The sequence below is a fragment of the Macrobrachium nipponense genome, chromosome 24 (assembly GCF_015104395.2).
Source record: "Macrobrachium nipponense isolate FS-2020 chromosome 24, ASM1510439v2, whole genome shotgun sequence".
Lineage (NCBI taxonomy): Eukaryota > Metazoa > Arthropoda > Malacostraca > Decapoda > Palaemonidae > Macrobrachium > Macrobrachium nipponense.
This window is the reverse complement of record NC_061091.1, coordinates 49,907,480-49,930,883: the sequence shown is the minus strand read 5'-3', so window position 1 is coordinate 49,930,883 and position 23,404 is coordinate 49,907,480. Positions and strand designations below refer to the sequence as shown.

General features: G+C 37.7%; 1 protein-coding gene across 1 annotated transcript in view; it reads right to left on the bottom strand.

Annotated features, from left to right (window-relative positions):
• Positions 1-8,170: 8,170 nt before the first annotated feature.
• Positions 8,171-23,404, bottom strand: part of LOC135205613 (ankyrin repeat domain-containing protein 29-like) — a 481,897-nt gene continuing 466,663 nt past the window's right edge. Inside the window, exon 8 of the mRNA XM_064236405.1 lies at positions 8,171-13,481. Coding sequence (XP_064092475.1) covers positions 12,792-13,481 — 690 coding nt within the window. The 3' untranslated portion in view covers positions 8,171-12,791. The remainder of the gene's footprint in view (positions 13,482-23,404) is intronic.

Below are 23,404 nucleotides of genomic sequence, written 5' to 3'. Positions count from 1 at the left end.
TTTATTTGTATTTCTTGCACTATTTGGATTACTGATTTATACTGTCTTATAGCATCTATAGCACTTCGTGAGTCACTGAAAATAATAGAGACACTTGCTTTTTCCTCAGATATTATATCAAGAGCCATTTGTATGGCCGTGACTTCGGCAGTAAATGTTGATGATATTAAAGGTTGGCCCCTTTTGATTAACATATTTTTCGAATATGCAGATGCTCCTAATCCAACATTATTTTTGGAGCCGTCTGTATATACCATAAATTTGTCTCCTTTTCTTCTAATGTGCTCCAAAGCATGTTGGCAGTATATTTCTGTACTTGTCATTTGTTTTTTTTAAGTAGGTAAGACAGGGAGGTAAATATTTTTATTCGTTTTAACACCCATGGTGGTGACAATTCTATAGGTGGCTGAAAAATTGGATTTATGTTATGTAAGTTCATTAGGTATTTAGCTCTTTTTGGGAAAGAGCTAGTACTATGAACTTCTGTTTCTGGATTATAATTTTGAAAGCAGTCAGCTGCAGATGATCCTGCTTGTAGTAAAAGACCTCTTCGTATAGTTATTAAATTACGGTGATATTTCAAGGGCAACACACCTGCCTCTACCAGAAGCGAGCTTGTTGGGGACGATCGGAATGCTCCTGTGCACAATCGCACGCCTTCATGGTGCACTGCATCGAGAGATTTTAATGCAGATTCTGAGGCGGATGAATATATTGGACAGCAGTAATCTATTACGGACAAGACTGTTGCCTTATATATCATTAATAAAATGTCTCGCTTTGCTCCCCAATTAGTGTGTGATAACTTTTTCAATATGGCAAGGACTTTGATGCCCTTGGCTTTAATGTATTTAATGTGCTATTTCCAATTTAAATGTTGATCAAATATCACTCCTAGATATTTGATTTTTGTACAAAATTGTATTTCAGTGCTATAAAGGTGAAGTTTGATTGTTTGGTTCTTCAGCCATCTTCTGTCTTTGTAGAAGATGATTGCTTTTGTTTTATCAGTTGAAAATTTAAATCCAACAGAATTTGTCCAACTCTCTGAGCATGTCTCAAATTGCTACTCGTTGGTAAATTATAGTAATGTCATTAATTGCTAAAGCAAACAATGTACAGCTCAAGACACTACTTTGAGGGATTCCTTCTTCCAGTTTATGGGTTACTGAGTAGGAATTTTCTACTCTTACTTGAAAAGTTCCGTTTGTTAAAAAGTTTTTAATAAATATTGGTAAGTGACCTCTTTGTCCCTTGGAGTGAAGTTTTTGCATGATGTTATGTTTCCATGTTGTGTCGTATGCTTTTTCTATGTAAAAAAATATAGCTTCTGTTGATTTTTTTTTTTGCTCAATGCCTTTTTTGTTATGATCCTCTAAATGTGTTAAAGGATCTAAAGTAGATCTGCCATCTATTGAACCTGATTGTGTTGGTGTTAAAATGGATTCTTTGATTATTACATACGTTAATCGTGCATTAACCATTTTCTTCTAAGATTTTGCATAGGCAGCTTGTTAGGGATATCGGTCTATAATTGGATGGATTACTTGCATCCTTTCCTGGTTCATTTATTGGAATTATTATGGCATGTTTCCATTTATCAGGAAAGACACGTTTTAGCCAGATACTATTATAAAATTTTAATAAATATGATTTAGCTATAGGAGCTAATTTTTCTAGCATTTCAAATGATATTTTATCATATCCTGGTGCGGAGGGATGACAAGAGTTGATGGCATTATCTAGTTCATCCATGTTAAAAATATAATTATATTCCAGGTCTTCAAGAGTTTCAAAATTGAGTATTATATTTTCTTTTTGTTTTTTGATATTTTTAAAATGTATATCTAGGCTAGAGTAAGCGCTGATGTTTTCAAAATGCTTTCCAATTGTATTTGATATTTCATATGTATCATGGTATAATTTTTCATTTAAATGTGTCTCACTTCTTGGAGGTCTTATATGTGTTTTCCTTATCTTTTGCCAGATATCCCTTGTGGATGTGTTTGTAGATATGTTTGAGACATATTCTTTCCATGATGCGATTTTTTCAGCTATTTCTGTTTTTCTAAATTTGGCTGTATATTTGTTATATAGTGGTTTAATGAGGTTAATTGTTATGCTTGTTGTAACTATTTTGTTTAATATGTTTATATTATAGGGCATTTTGTTGAGTGATTTAAGGCGAGTTTTGAGTCTGTGAAGATTGCGACCCAATATATGTTTTATTTTACTTAAGGTGTTAAGGTTGGATTCCACCATGGGACAGGGGATTTTGTGGAATGTGATTTGGTTTTTGGAATACTTTCATCTGCAGCATTTATTATGAAGTTTGAGAAGGATTCACATGTAGTATTGTGATCTTCGTTATGTGGGAATGGTGGTAAGTTTCGAGTGTATAGGAAATATTTATCCCAATTAGCTTTTTGGATATTATATCTTGTAGGTGGCAATATTTTGATATTACTTAAGAAGTTCAGAATGATTGGAAAATGGTCACTTGTGTATGAATCGTCTAGGACGTTCCATTCAAATTTCTCGGCTACATCATTTGAATATAAGGAAATGTCAATTGAGGAAAAGGTTAGGTGTGTATTTTAAAAATATGTTGGAACCTCACTTTCATTGAGACAACACAGGTTGTGTTTCATTATAGTTTTTTCTTAGTTGGTTCCGGATATGTCAGTGGGGTTAGTATCCCATAATGGATTATGTGCATTTAAATCTCCTACTATAAGTACGGGTTCGTGTATACTTTTTTTAATAAGTTCAGAAAAATCACTAAAATTTGCATTGAAATTTGGTTGGTTATATAAATTACAAATAGTGATTTTACTTTTATTAGGCATATACAGTTTAATAGTTGTTATTTGATATGGCATAGATGGTATGTTGAAAGGTTCATATGTTATGCTATTATGAACGTATATAGCTGTGACTAATTTTCCACCGTCAGTTGGTGAATAACAGGCAAATTTATAGTGTTTGATAGTTGTAAGGTTACTTCCTATATGTTGTAGACATATGCACATTGGGTTGTGGTCTCGTATGATTCTTTGTAATTCACTCAGACGTAGTCGGGTTAAGAGGCCATTTATATTCCATTGAATAATTTTATATTCCATAATTGAGAGGAATTGGTGCTAAATCCTGTAAATTGATTGCCGATTTTACTTTGCCTCGTAGTTTATATGCATTTGAATTTATTTGTGGTTTTTTAATCGTTCTATTTGTATGTTGGTTATTAGATTCAGCGGTTGTTTGTTTTTCATAACAGAATATTAACAAGTCTATTTTTTATTTTATAATTTCCTTTTTGTATTTTAAGGATTCAGAACATAATTTGCTCTCATGTTGGTGTGTTAAAGAGCATTTCCTTAATTAAATAAAATTGTCTATACAATTTCGTACTGTCTTGGTAGTTAGTTGGTTATATGTACTTACAAAGCACTCATTACAACCACAAGACGAAGCATGTTTGGTAATGTTAATTATTGGTTCAGAAGTATTTGATCTAACTTTAGAAATTTCTGGTTTTGTAATTCTATTGGTCCTTTTCTGTAGTGATAAGTACTGTTGGTTTGAGGGGTTATTTGTTTTGATGTTGTTAATAGAATATTTGGGTCTTGTGGATGGTTGGGGAGTGATAGTTACATTTTGGTTTGGTTTAATGGCATGATTTCCATTAGTATTATTTGGTGGGAATTGTATAGAGTGATTGATTCTTTACTGTCCAGATGTTGGCTGTTTGAATGGGATTGAGGGTAATTATGTATATCTTTTTTTAAATGTTCTCCTGGTATAGTTGGAGTATCTTTGGATTGATTGTTTTTTCAATATTCACTTTTTTTTCTCTTAGGTGGGGTTCATTCTACTGTTCTTTTTTTGTCAGTTCGATTATTATTATTATTTGACTCTTCTTCCATTGGAAGTTCTTTTCCATGGATATCTGAATCTTCTATGTTATTAGTGGTACTGGTGGATCTATCAACATGCTGTTTTGGGGTTTAGCATTATTGATATGAAAATTAGTTTGTACCTTTATAATATCTTGTTATTAATGTGATCGATATTTAGATTTTTCGTTACATTTGCGAAAGAGTGGCTTTTAGATGGATTACTGACTCCTCTTACTTTTAGCTCGAGTCTAGCTTCTTTGACTAACATTCCTGTTCTATTCATCAACAACTGGAGCTCTGTGTTGTATTGATAAAAGAAGTATTCCTTAGATTTTGCGTGATGGGATTGTACACTGTTATTACATTTTGGAGATTTACATTTCCAGTTAGTAGTATGGGTTTCTGATGCACACACTGCGCATACTGCTTTATTATGGCAATTTTTGTATGTGTGCCCATACTTTGAACATTGAGTGCACTGAAGTGGTTTTGGTATAACTGGACGCACTTCTCTATTTTATTTTGTCCAATAATTTTGATTTTGAGTGGGAGATCTTGGCCTGTAAATTTTATTTTTGCAATATTATTTTGTTTATTCTTATCTTTCCTACTTGTCATTGAATAGATTTCTAAATCATGTATATTATTGTATCTTAAGGCCTGTCCACACGACCGGGCCTCATCGGCGGACCTCCCCTCTAACGGGCACAATTGACGGGGAAACCGTCAAATTGCCCGATGGGTCTTGTAGCAAAATCACCGTGGTGGTGCCTGATGGCTTGAGCTTCGACCCTGGCAGACGTATGTTAACCATATACATATCTTTTACTGAGCCATTCTTTGCACCATATTCTCTTCTTTTTCTTATTTTTCATCACACAAAGCAATTATTATGCTAAACAATATCTTTTTCTTTGCGGTAGGCACCATGTTTATCGTACCGCACTATCTCGGTGGTCTTGACTGAACACACTGGCATCGTCGGGCACGCCCACCTCTCCATCGCCTCACCCGTTTGGACAACATTCACGGGTAAGCCCACCAGAATTTGCCCGTCAACCCCGGAGCACGCCGATCAGGCCCGCTCGTGTGGACAGGCCTTTAAGGGAGTCAAGAATCGATTGTTTTGAGGGTAGTCCGTCTTCTTCAATGTTGGGTAAAATAACTGTGCCCTGTATATAATTTAATGTTTCATGACTTATTATTGTTATTTTTGTGCCATTTATTTCTTTTATATTTAAAAAGGTGGTGGACTGTTTTTCGTGGTTACCTGAAGTAACCATTCCTTTTCTTTAATATATCGGCATTCCATTTCTTGTGTTGGACATATAGGTGGTATTCAATAATTTGTTTTCTAGTATTGCTGTTGATATTTTATTTTCAGCTTTAAGTACTAGAAATCTTGTCCAGTTATCTGGTACAAAAATATGATCAAAATGCACCAGTGTTGGATAAGACGATAATTTCTATTTCTCTTTGGACCTTGCCTTATGTGGGTTATCTGTGTATCAGATTTGTTTTCTTCCTCTGTTATGTATGGTTCCTTTGTTTTTATGTTTGTATCTTCTGATTGATTTTTACTTTTTTGTATAATTTCTTTGGGCCCTGCTGGGAGTTTAGGATCATATAATTTATTTGGAATTGGATGTTCCTTTGCTGCATTATTATTTTGGACTGACTGAGGGAGATTCAAGGATAAATTTCCAGTGGTCATCAGCTGTGCCGAATTTTGTCCATCAAGGGGCCCAGGGGTACTAATAACTTTATTCATATTTATCATAAATAATTAGAGACAAAAAAAATAATAATACATAATACATTTTGAAAAGATATCATTGGCTTTTTGTGAAGTTAAATCTTCCGCCAAAGGCACAAGTGAGAAATGACTCCCAAATGTCCACATCCCTACCCTACCTCAAAATGGGGTGGCATAATATTATTAGTATGGCCCAAGTGCAAGCAATACCCGCTTAGTAGGACTAGGAGTAATACAAAATACAATTATCCCCATCCTAACCACGTCATGGGCAAACCGGACAGAATGCCGTGAGTTCTATCCCTAGAACCAGGATCCCCTGGAATCCATGGTCCAGCTCCAAAGAATAGTTCCGCCTGGAAAACCAGGTCTGAACATTGTCGGGTAGATGATGGATCTACCACATTTCCCACTATTTAGCTTCGGATTTAACTTCAGTCCAAGTTATATGTTTTCTTATTCATTAGATATTGAAAATTTTGACAAAAGTGGAAAAATCCACAGATTTTATTCCAAAAATACATAATATCATATGGGACTCTTGGGTTCGAACCTGGGCAGAAATTCCTGAGGTTCGAGAGCACCCTCACCACGTCAAGGTGGTCCCATAATGAGGGGGCCAACAGTGGGAACACAGTCTGCATGGCACCAGTGTCGACCAACATCCTGTGGCCGGAGATGGTGTCCTCATCGTAAAATCCTCTGGGGCGAGACTTCGTTACTGCTGCTGCCAGGGGGAGGGGGTGTGCAGCCTTGGGCCCTGCCTCCGTCGTTTTTTGGAGGCATGAAGGAGTAGGGGTGCTTGCACTTTCTTACCTTACTGCCGAAATTCTGGTGGAAGTGGCACCAACCATTGTCCTGGCAGGGTTGAGAGGTTCTTCTTCTCTGGAAGGCTGCGCTGATCCATGATTCCTCGGGTTCCTCCTGCTGCAGGCTGTTGGCTGACGGTGGGGTGGAGAGTTTTGTGGCCTGGGTGGCAGTGAACAGGCCTTAGGCCAGCTCCACCAGGCTCTCCATGTCCAGGTCTTCCGCGTCGGGGATCTGGCTGCGGACCTGAGGCTTACCTCCTTCCTGCGTCCTTGGTGGTCCACCTCCGGCAGTAGTACCAGGTCCTGGAGCTTGTGCCAGGCTAGCCTCGGGTCTGTGGTGGTCATGGGGTTGACCACCAGGTCAAAGATGTGGGCAGCTCTCTAAGGGAGCGGGAGGGAGAAGGCCTGGATGAGCTGGGTCTTGAGGCCTTCGTAGGGCAGCGCTCCGGGCTGGCTGGCTATCCAGGGGCGAGGCGGTTGAACATGTCCTCCAGGAAGGTTGCAGCAATGAGGTCCGCCTTGGTTCCTTCCCTGGTGATCCCGTGGAGCCGGAAATGGATCTCCGCGTGGTGTAGCCAGGTTGTGACATTCTGTCTGGAGAAGGGTGGCAGTTTGATGAAGTGGGGCTCCACTAGCATGGTGGCAAGATGCAAGGATGTCGATTTGGGTGTGTGTCAGGGCATCGGGGGACCACCTGGGGAGAGCATGAATCGTGCCGCGGGTCGGGGCGTCGAAGAACCAGAAGGAATGGCGATGGACAGCCCCCAGTTTTAAGCAAAGTTTTCCATGTCTGCCAGCTCACTCGTACAGTCGACAGGTGTCATAAATGGCGGACCAAACCGTGAGATAAATGCCAAAACACTCCTGTAGAGGACATGCCGTTTTGGGTCCGCTAATGGCATTGTGGTCGACCGCGGATAGACACACTAGAGAACCTAGACTGTGAGAAGTATGGGTCCGTTAAAGGTTTTCTGGGGTAGGTGGCCTGAGCTGCTACCTTCCTAATCTGGGAGGTCACCAGTTGTGAGGACTGGAATCAGACAAGGCGAAAGCTCTAACTAATTTTATTGAACAGAGACGGCTGTATATGAGGCAACGGTCCATCATGCACGCACATACAAAAAGGGACGGAGCCCCCGCTGCGATTGTGTTTCTCGCAATTGAAAATATACATATATCTTCGTGCAGAGAGTACATTTTTACATATATATATTCGCGGATAGGCCATGAAATGCTCTACACGTTAGTATATGGTATAAAAATATGTACAGAGGAAGGACGGACATTTGGTGAAATACCAACCTTACAGATATTAACTCGAAAATATGTATTGTTATATGGGACTCCTGGGTTCGAACCTAGGAAGAAATTCCTGAGGTTTGAGAGCCCCTTCACCACGTCAAGGTGGTCCCAAAATGAGGGGGCGGATCCAGCTGTGCCTTGAGATTCTTCCCTTAACAGAAAGACCTCAGCTTTGTTAGTTATGAAAAATACAATTAAGAATTGTCATTTTGACAGTAATTATGATAAATTAAATTCGTATTTGCTAACTGGATGTGAGGATGAATAAAAAGGATACAAAGTTAAAAAAAAAAAAAAAAAAAAAACAGAAGAGAAGATTTTTAAACACTTTACATGAGCATATTGAAGGAGCTGCCAATAGCTGTTGTTACTTGTTTGCATTGTATGGTTGTAAGGAAAGAATGTTCAAAATTTAACTTTAATGTAGCATATTACAATGGAGAGAGGCTAAACTATAGTTGAAACCATCTGGACATTAAGATATCAAAAGAGGTATTGATATGTATTGACAAGTGTTAAAAGTTCAATATCTATTATAAATACAAACTAAAGGCTACTGAAACTGACAAACCCTTTCAAGTTAGATATATGGTACAAGGACTCCAGCAATAGATTCCTTATTGCTTGGCTGTTAGTTTTTATCATTAGCCAGTAAAGGCACACTTGACATGTCTACAATCAACATGCAAAAAAAATTGATTAATATTGAAAGAAGTATATAGGTACAGTATTGCAGTCAAGATGAAACAAATGCAGATGAAACTGTCAACTTTTAATTAATAATTATCTTCTTATTTGCACAGTTTGTTTGTGAGGAAATCAAAGTCTTAATATATACTGTACCTTGGAATGAGAAACTAATCAAGATGATTATTTATTGAACCTTATGTTAACTGAATTTAAGTCACGAGGAGTTGGTTTACGTACTTTGAAAGGTACAATTCTATTTTATAGCTTTAATCTCTAGAAATTGGTAGTCAGTAGCTTATGTAACCATAAATACTTGTACCATATATAGCTAGCCTTTGTAACCTCTACTTTCACCAAGTAAATCTACTTGCAAAGCAATCCTCTTATGAAAATGTAAATTAATGTAGCAAACAAGGTATAATTAATTTCAGAGGATGGGTAAATGCACCATAAAAGTGGTGCAGTATATACAAGTCTGTGTTCTTTCCAAAGCAACTTCACTTGTGTGCAGTACAGCTGTTTCACTTGTAAGAAAGGTGAGCCTTTGCAACCGCTGGAATATTTTGAACCACTTTTCCTCTCCAACAGTTATAATGCAATGAAGACAGCCACTTTACATAAACTGTGCGTTCATTAAAACTTACGTTTCTGGCAGAAATGCCTTCCATGATGACAAACTACAAATTTTAAGAACAGATTTTAATTTTATCAGGGGTTTAGAACAGATTGGTAAAAACTATTACTTTTGAAAAAGGGTAACAGATAAACTTTTTTTGGAGAAACTACTTGAATGAATGACAGTTGTTTGTTTTTTAACAAATACCAACAACTTACAGTTATTAAATACAAACTTCTTGTGCATATTGTAAACAAATTAAAAAAAAAGGTTGAAATAATCATACTGGCTAAAATCACAAAACATGGGATGTAGCAATTCCAAAATGCATAGAACAAAAAATTCAATGTTTAGTACATTTAAAAGTTTCTCATAAATATTCAAGTGATTTATTAAATTAAAATATTTAGGTTTTGTAAATTATTAAATTAAAACATTAAGGTCTTGATAATTTTTGTGCAAAGGCACAAAGTTTTCATTCCATTAAAAATTGATAGGCTACATCTCTTGCTTATAAAATTAACCATTCTTATATTAAATGACATTCCATTAATTCCCCGATTGTCTAGTAAACTATCATGATTATCAAGTAGTAAGTAGTAACATACAGTTCAGAATTGGTAATTTAGTTTGTCATACAAAAATTCACACTTTGAACTGAAACAGGAAGACCACATTGTAAGGCTGCTGCCGTTGCAATTCAATTCAGTTCTTGTAAATGCCTTACTCAAGTTCTGTATCTTCAATAGAAATTTTAACATTATAATGTGAACTAACTGTGGGAAAACCTTCATGTGCTTCATGGTAAATAATGCTATACTTACTATAAAATTCATCTTGTTACCTACTTATTAGTATATTTAGTTTGTTATTTTCACCAAGAACTTAATCACTCTTTCTGTGGAAAAAAGCCACAACGATGACAGTCATACTTGAACAGCAACCAGTGCAAAGTTACCAGCATTCTTTACAACTCTAAAGTAGTTAAATAATTCACCATGAACCACCTCACAATAGCACATCCTTCAACAGGATTTTAGCAAATATACAATTTTTTTTTCATTCAGTAAAAAAATCAAATAAAATTTATCTAAATAGGCTAAGTATAGAAATAGGTCATAGGTTAAGGCCGCATTTCATATCAAGCTTATGTACAAGTAAAATGAACTAGTCAGCTCTCAATCATTATATAAAGATAAGTAAATTGAGACTTCTCAAACCAATGTTACAAATACCTTTTAAGATATCTAGACATCCAGTAAAAGCGTTAGTGTTAGCAAATGATAATAACTCAATATTGCTTCCTGAGGGGCATCTGGTAGACAGTGACTGCAAGAAGTATTATATATCATCCAAAAAGGTATTTTAATTCTGAATTCCATAACTGACAATAACTGCCATGCATTTTAGGTCTTGTTTATGGTACAGTTATACTCTTGACAAATTACACACACAATACATTGATGTACAAGCTGTATTGAGAAACTAGCAACAGTATGGCATATGATATAGCATAGTTTAAAACAACTATGACATTTGCAGTAAAGTGTATGACCAGTACACTTGCAAGTACACAAACCATATTTCACAAGTGGCTCATTTTTCAAAAATATTTAGATTATCGAAAACAGTATTGTGAAGGCATAATGCTGGCAAATTCAAATGCATAAAGTTACTGTACTTAACTTTTTAAAATTCAAATTGTACAGTACAACATGCCTCAACATACAATGCAAAAGAAATTTAAGCACCAGTTTGTATAAAACTGTATAATGCCATGGGAAGCTAAAAATCACAACAAAATTTAATTCTTTAGAACAAATATCTCTTAAAAGTTTTCAAAGGTTTCTTTTTCACATCATTAAATTATTAATTTAAAAACATACTGCATTTGACACTTGAGTACGTACTACCATCCAAACTTAAGATTCTCTCAGTATATTTTGGTGTTGTCTACTCTTAATAAACATACTTGTTGCTAACAAAATCTTTCCCAACAGTTTTTTCTATAAAAGTGTATCATAACTTACAGTGCTCTTTTATTTCCTCGTTAAAATTTTCTGGTTTAACTTTATTTCCTGTTGAAATGGCGAGTAATGGACAGGACTAATTTTCAGAAAATTGATCACATTTATTTTGTTAGCGTGGAGATTATCACACAAATTACAGTTCAGTTCTCTAAAATTAATGATTCAGAACATTAGGCTCCCATGGATGAGAATGTTGCATTGTATGCTATAGCAGAGTCTGCACTGCACTTTACATACATATCTAGGATCATGCAACCATGCAGTGCTACTTAAAAGTAAGAATTACCATGATTTGCATTTATATCACCCCAGTATTTGCAGGGGTAACTATGAAATTCAGACCATCTATTTGAATGAAGGCATGAGTACGGTAATAATCTGTAATTATAAATGAACTGTGTTTATCTCTTCACATCTGTAATGGCTAGAAATAACCTCTCGTATTTTTACCTATAAAAGTAAAAAAGAATTTAGTTCAGCTACAGGTAATCTTGAATAATAATTTACTTTTCCCATACAAAAACCGTACAGCTAACAGCTTTATCTCCCTGTATACCTGTGGTCATTTACCAGAGTAAATGTATGTCTCAAAACTATCTCCAACTGTATGCCAATGGTCATTTACAAAAGATTAAATGTCTGTCTCAATATTCAACACAAATTCAATTTTCAGAAAGGAAGCCATTTGCATTATTTTTAATGAACTAGTATAAGTAGGATAGGCTAAAGATATAAGAGGTTTTTCAAAATGTTAAATGCAATTTTGTAGCCATTGTTTGAGTGTGATTCCACCTCTACACTACACTTAATTATTACCCATTATGCATACAGACAGAACTCTCAGCACTTAAACAAATTTTGAGTCAAAATAATTTTTATAATAAAACAAGTTTACAATATTCATACTTTCATGCTAATTACTTTCAATACAGTAATGGGTAATTTTAAAATGTAACATTTCAGAGGTATCAGTGATTCTTATTTTAGGAATGCTTACAGATTTTAAGATTTACACATCGAACAATTAAGGTGCTTTAAGTTATATGGAATTTAACAAAAACAAAATTCCATCAACTACAGCATAACATAAACTAACTCAGTGCCCTCATTTCTCTTCCAGGTTACAGCAGTGTACCTTTTTAAAATTTTCTTACATCTAATACAGATGATCCTGTAAGTACTTCCTCTATCAATTTTTTTACTTGCCTTTCGTAAATAGCTCTTGTACATTAAAAAGTTAATTTTTCTGTGATGAACAATATTTAACCATAATATGGAATTAATTGAATTGTATTGCTGAGCTGCCATTCAATTAATTCCATAATATGGAATTAATTGAATGGCAGCTCAGCAATGGAACCTCTGATATGCTGACCAATTATGATTGTGTTTAAAGGCTTCTTAAAATTTACAGACTAAAGATTTGGCAGAATAATCACAGCAATGTGAGTTTGATGTTCACTCATCAGAATTTCATCAAAGCCTTTAATTTTGCTAAGTTTCATTTATGAATTTCCCCTCTTTTTAAAATTACACTGCAATAGCAACAAATTTCCTTTTACAGTAGGTATCTTCCTATTCTAATATCACCAGTGACTTGTAAAGCATTTGTACTGAAATATCGTTCAGTTTGGAAAGCATATAAGTAAATAAGAACGAAATATATAAACAAGAAAGAAGAAAACCTGGTCATGGTTCTGGTGGCTTATCATTTCTTTTCACTATGCTAGAACGCCTAAAAGATGCAAGAGTTCTGCGGAAAATGTTCTTAACACTGCTGACATCGGTGTGAGAAGCATGCCGGGGTGCTTTTTGCAGTGCTGCAATCATGGACTGTGGAGGCTCACTAGATATGCTGGGCGAAGGTGAGGGATTCGAAGAACATGGAGTGCGACCAGCAACAGATGAACAAGACCCAGTGGCTAGCGGAGCTCTTGGACGGGCTCCACCATCTACCATGTTACTGAGTTCACAAGACACATACTGGGCTGGCTTGGAATTTCCTGGAGAACTCACAGACCTAGGCAACACTGGGCTGGTTTCAACTATTGTTCCTAAAGAGCTGTTTCTAGAGGATCCCCTACTACTATTCTGACTCTGGGGGCCAGAACCTACATTGCCAGACATACTTTGGACAAGCCTAGGAGATCGTGGCCCAGGGGACGTCTGCTTTGGTGTAGTCTGACCCGCTTCTTTTCTTTTAGCTAATGCCTCTTTTAATAGCTGGACGGCTTCAGGGTGATTAGCCTGAGAAGCAATCTGTATAGGCGTCAGACCCTGATCATTTTTAAGTCCTGGGTCAGCACCAGCTTGAACCAGAGCTCTCAGCACTCTGATGTGGCCATAAAGTGCAGCAGCATGCAAAGCACTTTCTCCATTCTGAAATGAGACAAGATAAGTAGTAATCTATAACTTGTTCAGATTAATAATTAAAAATGATTTAAAATACAAATCTAATAATTTAAGTTAAGCATTTTTGAGCACAAAATAATGCCATCTTGCACTTTTTTTAATGGCCAACCATCACAATTTATTAAGAAGAGTCTACAATTCTAATGGGTTTAAATGTATCCCTTTCAACAGAGTCATGCCACATATCCCTTTCAACAGGGTCATGCCACAAAATCTCCTATCCTACTATAGTATGAAGATCTTTCCTTGAAAGCTGCATCTTCTCCCAGTTATAGAGGATGGGGGCAAGGATAAATCTCTGCATAGGGCAATCGTTTGTATTTACAAAAATGATATTTTTATAATAAAGCTTTAAATATACTTGCCACGTAATTACTAACTAATGTTTCTAATTCACACGGCAGCTTAAATTTGAAATTCACAGAAGCGCTTCTATTGTTTTAGTGTAGGTGACAACCCCGCCCACTTTCAGGGAAGGATAGCTGAAAAGTTCAATTTGTTTGTGCCCTATGTCAGTGAGAGGGGAGGAGTGATGGCTCTGATTCTGTAATTACTTGGTAAGTATGTATAGGCAGTCCCCGGGTTACGACGGGGGTTCCGTTCTTGAGACACGTCGTAACCCGAAAATCGTCGTAAGCCGGAACGACGTTTGGAAATATGTCTTAAACTAATAAAAAGTTATAAAAACCTTACTTGTAATCCTTTGGTTACACTACATGTTGTTTCCTGTAGTTTTATGTACAACCTGGAGTTATTTTCATAAAAAAAATGCTGGTTCTTGAAGGTAAAAACTATTGTAATCCTCTGGTGATACTACATTCTTGAAGTTTTATGTACAACCTGGAGTGATTTTGCCAAATCTTGAGGGCTACAAGAACAGTTGATTACTATTTACGTATCATATAGACTAATTAAAGTAAACGTATCTTTAAATAGGCTTATATATTAGTATCAACAAAACATTTCCTGGCATGAGTCAGAGGCTGTTTAATGAAACGAACACTTCTCTGTCCTATCTGTTCAGAAAATAAACGTTATGTCAATCCCCGAGACCATTGTTGCCAAGACCTCTCTCTCTCTCTCTCTCTCTCTCTCTCTCTCTCTCTCTCTCTCTCTCTCTCTCTCTGATCAAATTACTACTGGATAATGTCTCTCTTTGGATACTTCGATTTTGCCAAATCTTGAGGGCTACAAGAACAGTTGATTACTATTTACGTATCATATAGACTAATTAAAGTAAATGTATCTTTAAATAGGCTTATATTATTAGTATCAACATAACATTCACTGGCATGAGTCAGAGGCCGTTTAACGAAACGAACACTTCTCTGTCCTTAACTCGGAGCGTCGGAAGACGCTTCTCTCTCTCTCTCTCTCTCTCTCTCTCTCTCTCTCTCTGATCAAATTACTGGATAATGTCTCTCTTTGGACACTTGGAATTTGCGTTGTAATCTAACCAGAAACTTCGTTTTGTTATTATTACTGGAAACAAGCAATGATTTTTTCATTATTTGCGCTTTTGGACTGTTATATGTAAACTTTACGCACCGCAAGCTAGTATGTATTCATTCGCTCGGAAACTAGTTCCGCATATGAGGCGTCACTAAAAAACATAGAAAAATACGACATAAAGGATTTTTATCATAGTATGCGTTTTTTAAAAGCATCGTTAACTCGGAGCGTTGGAAGCTTCAGCGTCGTAACCTCGGAACAAGCGTCGTAACCCAGGACGGATTTTTCCATTGAATATTTAAGAAAAAGCGTCGTAACCTCGGAACGTCGTAAGCCGGAACCGTCGTAACCCGGGGACCGCCTGTAAATATAAAACTAGTTGTATATAAAAATGTCATTTTTATATTTACCATGGACATATTCTGTTCCCAAAAATTCTGAGATAAAGAATTTTTGAAAAAGAAAAAAAAAGATAGCTAGCATCAGTTAAAAAGGTAAGGAGAGCTACTGCAGGTAGACACTGCCTCTGGTTGGTGCTCATCTTAACCTGTAATGGAATGGCAGTATAGCTGTGAAGCCGCCCTATTTCAGTGGGAGTTTTGTAGCGAAGGAGTATTCCGATGGTTAAAAAGCATTGGTGGAAGTTATGCAGCTCAAGGAGTTATGTGGTGGCTAGCAAAACTTTTTAATTAAAAAGTGCCCTTCCCCTTGGTGCAGTACCATAATGAAAGACAACCAGACAATGCTGTCACCTACAAAAAATTAAAAACCACTAACTATCCATTAAAAGACTGGTTGGTACTCCAGGTACATAGTAACCCCATGCTCTCCAAGACTTGACAGCCTATATAATGGGAAAAAGAGTAAAAGAGAAGCATAACTCATATGCTTCATCCCCCAACACAATGCCAACCACAGATAACGGACTGCAGTTCTTGAACACTGTCTCCACTTCTTGTAAATAATGTGTCGCAAAAACTGATTGACACTACCAAAAAGTTGATTGAAGAATCACAGATATGGAAATGGTATGTTTAAAAGCCAACAAGGTGGTGACAGCTCTAATTCCGTGGGCTTTAACTTCAAAAACAGGTAAAAGGTCCTCTTGAATTCTCAAGTGTGACTCCGAGATGTCTCCGACATTACATTCTTGGAAAGTGGTCTAGAAGGATTCTTTACAGAGCACTAGAGGTTACTAGAGGGAATCTGATCTTCTTGGTTCTATTCAAGTAGTACATACCTCAATGCCCTTACAGGGCAAAGAGTTCTCTCCACTTCTTCTGGTCCAAGAATTTCCATCAAATTCTTGATACTGAAAGAAAAGGGCGAGGGCTTAGATGGAGTCTCATTCTTGGCCAGAAAACCCAATGCAAAAGAGCAGACCGCGTCTCCCTGGGAGAATCCGACTGATTGATTGATTGATGCAAAAAGAGTACCATGGCGTCCCAACAACTTAGCTCATCGACGCCGGAAATATACCGTTATGTAATTAAAAATTAAATAAGTAATAAATAAGTAAAAAAAAAATTAAAAATGTTCTTATATACACTTACGTTTCAAGTATGATATCATTTATACTTTACTATAAAAAGTTATAATCTCCCTAGGAGAATCCGACTCTCTTATCAGTGGCCTGCAGCTTGCTGACTCTTTTGGCCATAGCAAAAGCAACAAGAGAGTTTTCCTTGTTAAATCTCTTATAGAAATCATGTGAGGGGGCTTAAAGAGGAGGGCCCAAAAGCCACTCAAGGACAAGGTCCAAATTCCAGGCAGCAAAGTTTGTCTTTAGTAGTGATGAAGGACTTAATCAAATTGCTGATGTTCTGATTAGATCCAATATCTAGACCTCTATTTTGAAAAAGACCCCAACACGGCTCTGTATCCCTTGATGGTCGACAAAGACAAACCTCTGGAAGCCCTTAAAAATAGCAAAAAATCCACGAACTGCATCACAGAAGACTGTCCACTTAGCTAGAAGAAGACTAGCGTTTACATTTCGCAACAGCCTCTACAGCTGGTCTGGAAAACCCCTTTGCTCTGATGAGTCTATTGACAATCTGAATCCTGATAGAGCAAGAGCGGACAGGCCTCAGTGAAATCATTGGAAATGCGCCTGTTTACGAAGACATGGTCTCTATGGCAAGAGCCTTAGGAGGCCCGGGAGTCACGCCTTTCGAGACCACAATAGAGCCACTAAGGTCATTGAAGACTTGTGACAAGTTAAAAACTTTAAATATTTAAAACTTCCATGACCATGCTGAATGGCAGGAAGGCTTAAAGGTCCAGGTCTGACCAGGTCATGCCAGAGGTCTGGGGCAGGAGAGCAAAACAACAGGAGGCGATGGTTCCTCGATGTTGCAAACAGGTTTATCGAAGGTTTTCCCCACAGTATACACACAGGTTGATGTATAACTGTGGATCTAGAGTTCACTCCAAGGGCAGGACCTGTCTGCGATGACTTAGCTCATGCTATGAAATACATTCAATTTGCCCTGAGTGAATCTCGTCACTCTCAGTTTGGTTCTTTTTGTCCAAAAGAGGAGGTTCTTTGTTGCTTCGCAGTGGGAGGAGTGAGTGCCCCCCTGATTCTGTATTTAAGATAGAGTGGTGGTGTTGTCCGAATGGACTGCTACTGTCTTGTTGAATGTTTCTTTTGCAAGAGTGAAGACCTAGATGTACTGCCTTCAATTCCCTCACAATGATATGAAGATTCTTCTCTTCTGGAGACCAAATCCCGGAAACTTCCATGCCTTCCACAATTTTCCCCTTATATTAAGACCCAGGTTTGTGTATGAACAACTTTTTCATCCTTTCCTAATGCCATGTCTTGGCAGGTATTGATTGCCTACCTGGTCTGTTTAGAGAAGTTGTTTCCTCACAGCCACTTTTGTGCTTGCTCCTCTCAGCTAAATCTGGCTTCTTGTTGAAAAGCATACTTGATGTCTCCAGTCATCAGGATCCAGACCATGGAGATTGTTCTTTGTGATCTGCAGTGGTATAGCTGCCAACAGAACCTAGTGAAGGGAGTTCCCCTCTCTACTTGCAATTGAATCCCATGATGAACTGTATTGGGAGCTCACTTGTTAGCCTCATTTTGAAGTGGTCATCAAGAGTGGAAAACTTCTTGCCCATCAACATCCAAGAGCTTCAGGCAGTCTTCTTAGGCCCCCAAGTATTCACAACCATCAGTTGGGTCACTCTGTAGGAATTATGGCAAACCCATCATCAACCTTAGCTTAACTATTGAACCAAGGAGGAACAAGGTCTTAAATGCTGTGTGTCCTGGGTGTAGAGTTTACCATTTAGACAGAGAGAGACAGCACACCACTGTTTCAGGAATACAAAGCTAAGTGGCAGATTCTCTGCAAGGGAAACAAAGTTTTGCCATCAGAATGGTTAATTCACTTGAACATTTGCAAAGCTTGGTGGCAGATGAGGAAAACTCTTGTTCATAGCCCCCCCCCCCCCCCCCATATACATAATGCATACAGTGCAATCGGTTGTAGGTCATTTGTGCTTCCTTTACTTAAATACTGTTCTCTGGTTTGGATGTCTGCTTCTGCCAGAGACTTACCTCTTTAGGTAGACTGGTTCATGATGGTAGGTTTCTATTTCATAATACAGTGGTACCTCGACATATGAAAGGCTCAACTTACGAAAAATAGTTCAGGATACGAAAGGTTGTTGCTGAAAGTCCCGAGATTCACCCAGACCACCGATAACAATTTTAAAACTCACGCACCGCCAACTGAGTAGACTTGCCACCATCCTCCCACTCTCCCATTGGTTCCTGATGCTAGTCACCACCATAAGATCCTGCTCTCCTATTGGTCAGCATCTCTCCCATGATCCCATCATGCATCTACGTAGCGGAGTGCTTTTTCAGCCACTCGGCAGCAGCATCGTTATCGTAAGCATGCGGAATTTGTTCGTTCTATACGATTTCGTTTATTAATGTAAATTCGTTAGTGATTTTGTTGTAGTACTACTTTATCGTGTTGTGTGAGAACTTTACTACATACTTATACTACATAACTTAATTACGTACAGTATATACGTAGTCATGGGTCCCAAGAAAGTTGAAGTTCACGGAATGAAGAGGATGCTTTCTTTGGAGACAAAGATGGAAATAATTAAAAAGTATGAAGCTAGCATGCAATTGAGTGTGATCGCCAAGGAATATGGCTTTAATCCATTGACAATAGGCACCATCCTTAAACAGAAGGAAGCCATCAAAGCAGCTACACCTTCCAAGGGCGTGACTATTTTGTCTAGCAAGAGAAGCCACGTGCACGACGAGATGGAAAGGCTGCTTCTTGTCTGGATAAAAGACAAACAAATCGCTGGCGATACAATAACCGAGACGGCAATCTGCCACAAGGCCAGGGCTATTTTCGGCGATTTGATTGCCCAGGCCGAAGACGACGGAGGAGAAGGGACATCGACGCCAACCCCAGACTTCAAGGCTTCTCATGGGTGGTTCGAAAAATTCCATAAACGGACTGGCATCCATTCGGTGGTGCGGCATGGGGAGGCGGCCAGATCGGACACGATAGCGGCCGAAGCCTTTATTAAGACGTTCGACGAGATGACGATCAACGAAGGCTACAGTTCTCAGCAAGTCTTCAACTGTGATGAGACTGGCCTTTTTTGGAAAAAAATGCCTCGTCTGACGTACATCACGCAGGAAGAGAAGAAGCTACCCGGGCATATGCCTATGAAAGACAGTCTTGTGCTCGCACTTTGTTCCAACGCCAGTGGGGATTGCAAGGTGAAGCCCCTACTTGTCTATCATTCGGAGACTCCTCGAGCCTTCATGGCCCACAAAGTGCTAAAGGAGGGCTAATGCGAAAGCCTGGGTAATGAGACTTTTGTTCACTGAGTGGGTAAAGCTGTGTTTCGGCCCAACAGTGAAGAAATTCTTGGAAGAGAAGCACCTCCCTCTGAAATGTCTGCTGTTGTTGGACAATGCCCCTGCTCACCCTCCTGGCCTCGAGGAAGATATCCTAGATGAGTACTGTTTTATCAAGGTTCTTTATCTTCCGCCTAACACCACTCCTCTCCTCCAGCCCATGGACCAGCAAGTGATATCGAACTTCAAGAAGCTGTATACAGAACATCTTTTCAAGAGATGTTTTGACATCACCGATACCACAAACCTCACCTTGCGTGAATTTGGAAGGAGCATTTCGATGTTGTGATATGCATCCGACTCATCGATCAAGCTTGGCAGGAGGTTTCGAGGCGAACCTTGAATTCTTCGTGGAGGAAACTCTGGCCTGATGCCGTATCCGCCCAAACTTCGAGGGATTCAACATGGGTGAAGCTGGTGCTGCAGATTCAGGAACAGTTGACGATCTTGAAACTGTTTTGCAACCAGATCTTGACGAGATCGTTGCACTCGGCAAGTCCATGGGGCGGGTTGTCAACGAGGACGACATCAATGACCTTCTTGAGGAGCACCAAGAGGAGCTTACGACGGATGACCTGAAGGAGTTGGAGGCTATGCAACATAACGTCGTTCAAGAAGAGTTCTCTAGCAGCGGCAAGGAGGAGGAGGAGGACGACCCTATGACAACGGCAGAAATTAAGGATGCTCTGGCTTCTTTTCATAAGGTGCAATCAATTGTAGAAAAGAGACACCCCAAAAAGGCTTACACAGGCCATATGCTTGCACATTTCGATGACGTTTGCCTGAGTCGTTTCAGGAACATTGTGAAAAGTAGGCAGAACCAATCTTCCTTGGATAACTATTTTTTAAAGAGGCCTTTAGTAGGAGTAAGCAAAAAGGAAGATCCAACTGATACTACGAAAAAACAGAAAGTTGAAAGTTGTGAAGAAATTGAAATTTTGTACAAAAAAAAAAGTAAAGTATAAAATAGTAAAAAAAAATGTAAAAATAAAAAAAAAGACACAAAAAATATCTAATTTTAAGTTTTGTTAATGTGTTTTGTAAAGTTTAGTTTATGTTTCTTGACATTTTTAATATGTTTCATTAAGTTAAGTGTACGTACTACGTAACAAATTTTCTGCCGTTTGTCCTCCTCCTCTGTCGCCACTTTCGGAGATAGCCTCACTCGAAAGGTAAGGTTCCACATTTTACTACATACGTATTTCTTGTATACCATGTACACAAATACACTTTATTTACAGGTACATATTAGTAGTACGTATTAAGTTAGGTATTGAATGGTCCAAATTGTTGTAGTATTTCATTGTTTATTGGTCAATTTAGCTTTATTATAAAATCTACTGGGGTGTTTTTGTAGGGCTTGGAACGGATTAGGCATTTTACAAGTAAAATTCGGTTCAAGATACGAAAAGCTCATGTTATGAAGGCCGCCTCGGAACGGATTAATTTCGTATGTCGAGGTACCACTAAATGGTATTAGCAGTTATGAATTGGACTATTGACAGACTGTCTCTGGTTTGTCACTTTTTCATAGGTAGTATTTTAACAGAGCTTTCACAGTCACAATTGATCCCTGGTGCCCTTTTCCTGCTGAGATCAACCAGATTTGCTGAAGAGCAGCACCAACATGAGGATGTAGTGTAATTGGAACTTCAAAAGCTCAACCAAATATGCAATGCATTACTACCCTAATGCTATTCTCCTTGCAATTGAATAAATTTTTATCTTCATAAATTTATTATTCTTTTTAATAAATGAGATCTCTTCTTTCTGTATTTTTGTACCCTCTCTTACTCCCTAATGAATACTATATTCTTTGGAAGCTTTAATTTCAAGTCAGACCCCCCTGAGGGCTTGTACCATATGAATAGGGTTCATCTTAATAATAAAAAATAATAGATAATTAAGTAAAAATAAATAATTAATAATAAATAATTAAGTAATAATTAAGTAATAATAAGTAATTAAGTAATAATAAATAAAGTAATAATAAGTAATGAATAATAATATTATTCATAATTTATTATTTATTATTATTATTATTATTGTTATTGTTTATCATTATTATTGTTCATTGTTTTATTATTATTAATTCATTATTATTATTATTATTATTATTATTATTATTATTATTATTATTATTATTATTATTGTTATCATTATTATTATTATTATTATATTATTATTATTATTATTATTATTATTATTATATTATTATTATTAAATAATGATAATAAATAAAAATAATAATGATAACAATAATAATAATAAAATGAGAAATACTTATGAGAAATATAAAGTACAAGAGAGGGAATAAACAACACAATAGAAGATATAAAACAGAGGCTTAAAGCCAAAGCGCATAAGATCCAACAGTACATGAACAGGAATAAAGGATACTGTGAGGACCAGAGAGTAAGACAGGTAACTAGCTACTGATAATTTATTACAGGTAAACACAAGCTATAAAGGAGGCTGTGAACGGATCTGTAGTATCCTACATGAACAGAGAGAAACTGGGTCTGGGCCAGAAGGACTTGTGTTTTCTCGCATGGATATCTATGGGTACGATTGATGTTCATACATGAAGTATATATCGGCAGAAAGGCCAGAGAGTTCTACACACGATGATGTACAATAGAATTTAGCAAGGTGTTACAGTGGAATGAAAATAGCAGAAGGACGTTGTCCTTACAAATACCCCCCCCCCCCCCCCCCCCTCCGCACTGTTACGGCCTCTGAGAGAGGTCTGCTTCAGGTTCGATATGAAATAAACAAAAACAAAAAAATTTTCAACACCAACAGTTGAAACTGGAGATACGAATATAGAAAGAAACACTAACACAACAAAAGTTTATTTACAAGCTTACTAACAAAGGTAAATGCAGAATGGTATCTCCAATTTGCATAAAAAAACAGAATCTTACACTGCATGAACTGGGGGAACAGCGAGGTCATTCAAATACTTGCTGGCCGGGCTACGGGCTACTCTTGAGCAAGAGCCCGTGCTGGCATAAAGCCAGCTTAATCTTAAATAACAACATGCTGGCCGGTTTAGTGACTCGAAGCAATGACTTCACAAAAGGAGAATGGCGATTGCAGACGTCTTCTTGACTCCGTAATGCAGAAAATAATGTCTACTCTTGATACTTGAAAGGCAGGAACTCCCCAAAACCTCTAGCAGGACATTTTCTTCTTTGAAGTCTGCTCAACGTCGAGATAACTCGGTCGTCCACTCCTGAAGATGGCTTGACCAAAATCCAACCAACTCTCGAGCAACTTTTCTTCTGATCCTTTGTCGGTTCCTTTTTTCTCTTATCTCTCTTGGATGATCTCTGCTGCTGATGCTGATCTTTCACTGATAATCTGATCTGTGGCTCTTACTGAGGATATCTCTCTGTGACTAACTCGTGATCTCTGCTTTCTCCTACTTCGTCCGTCGTATTTATACGGCATCCTGGGGGCGGGGCCTACGGCGAGCGTCACAGACTCCCGAGATAACCGGAACTTCTTAGATGAATCTAGA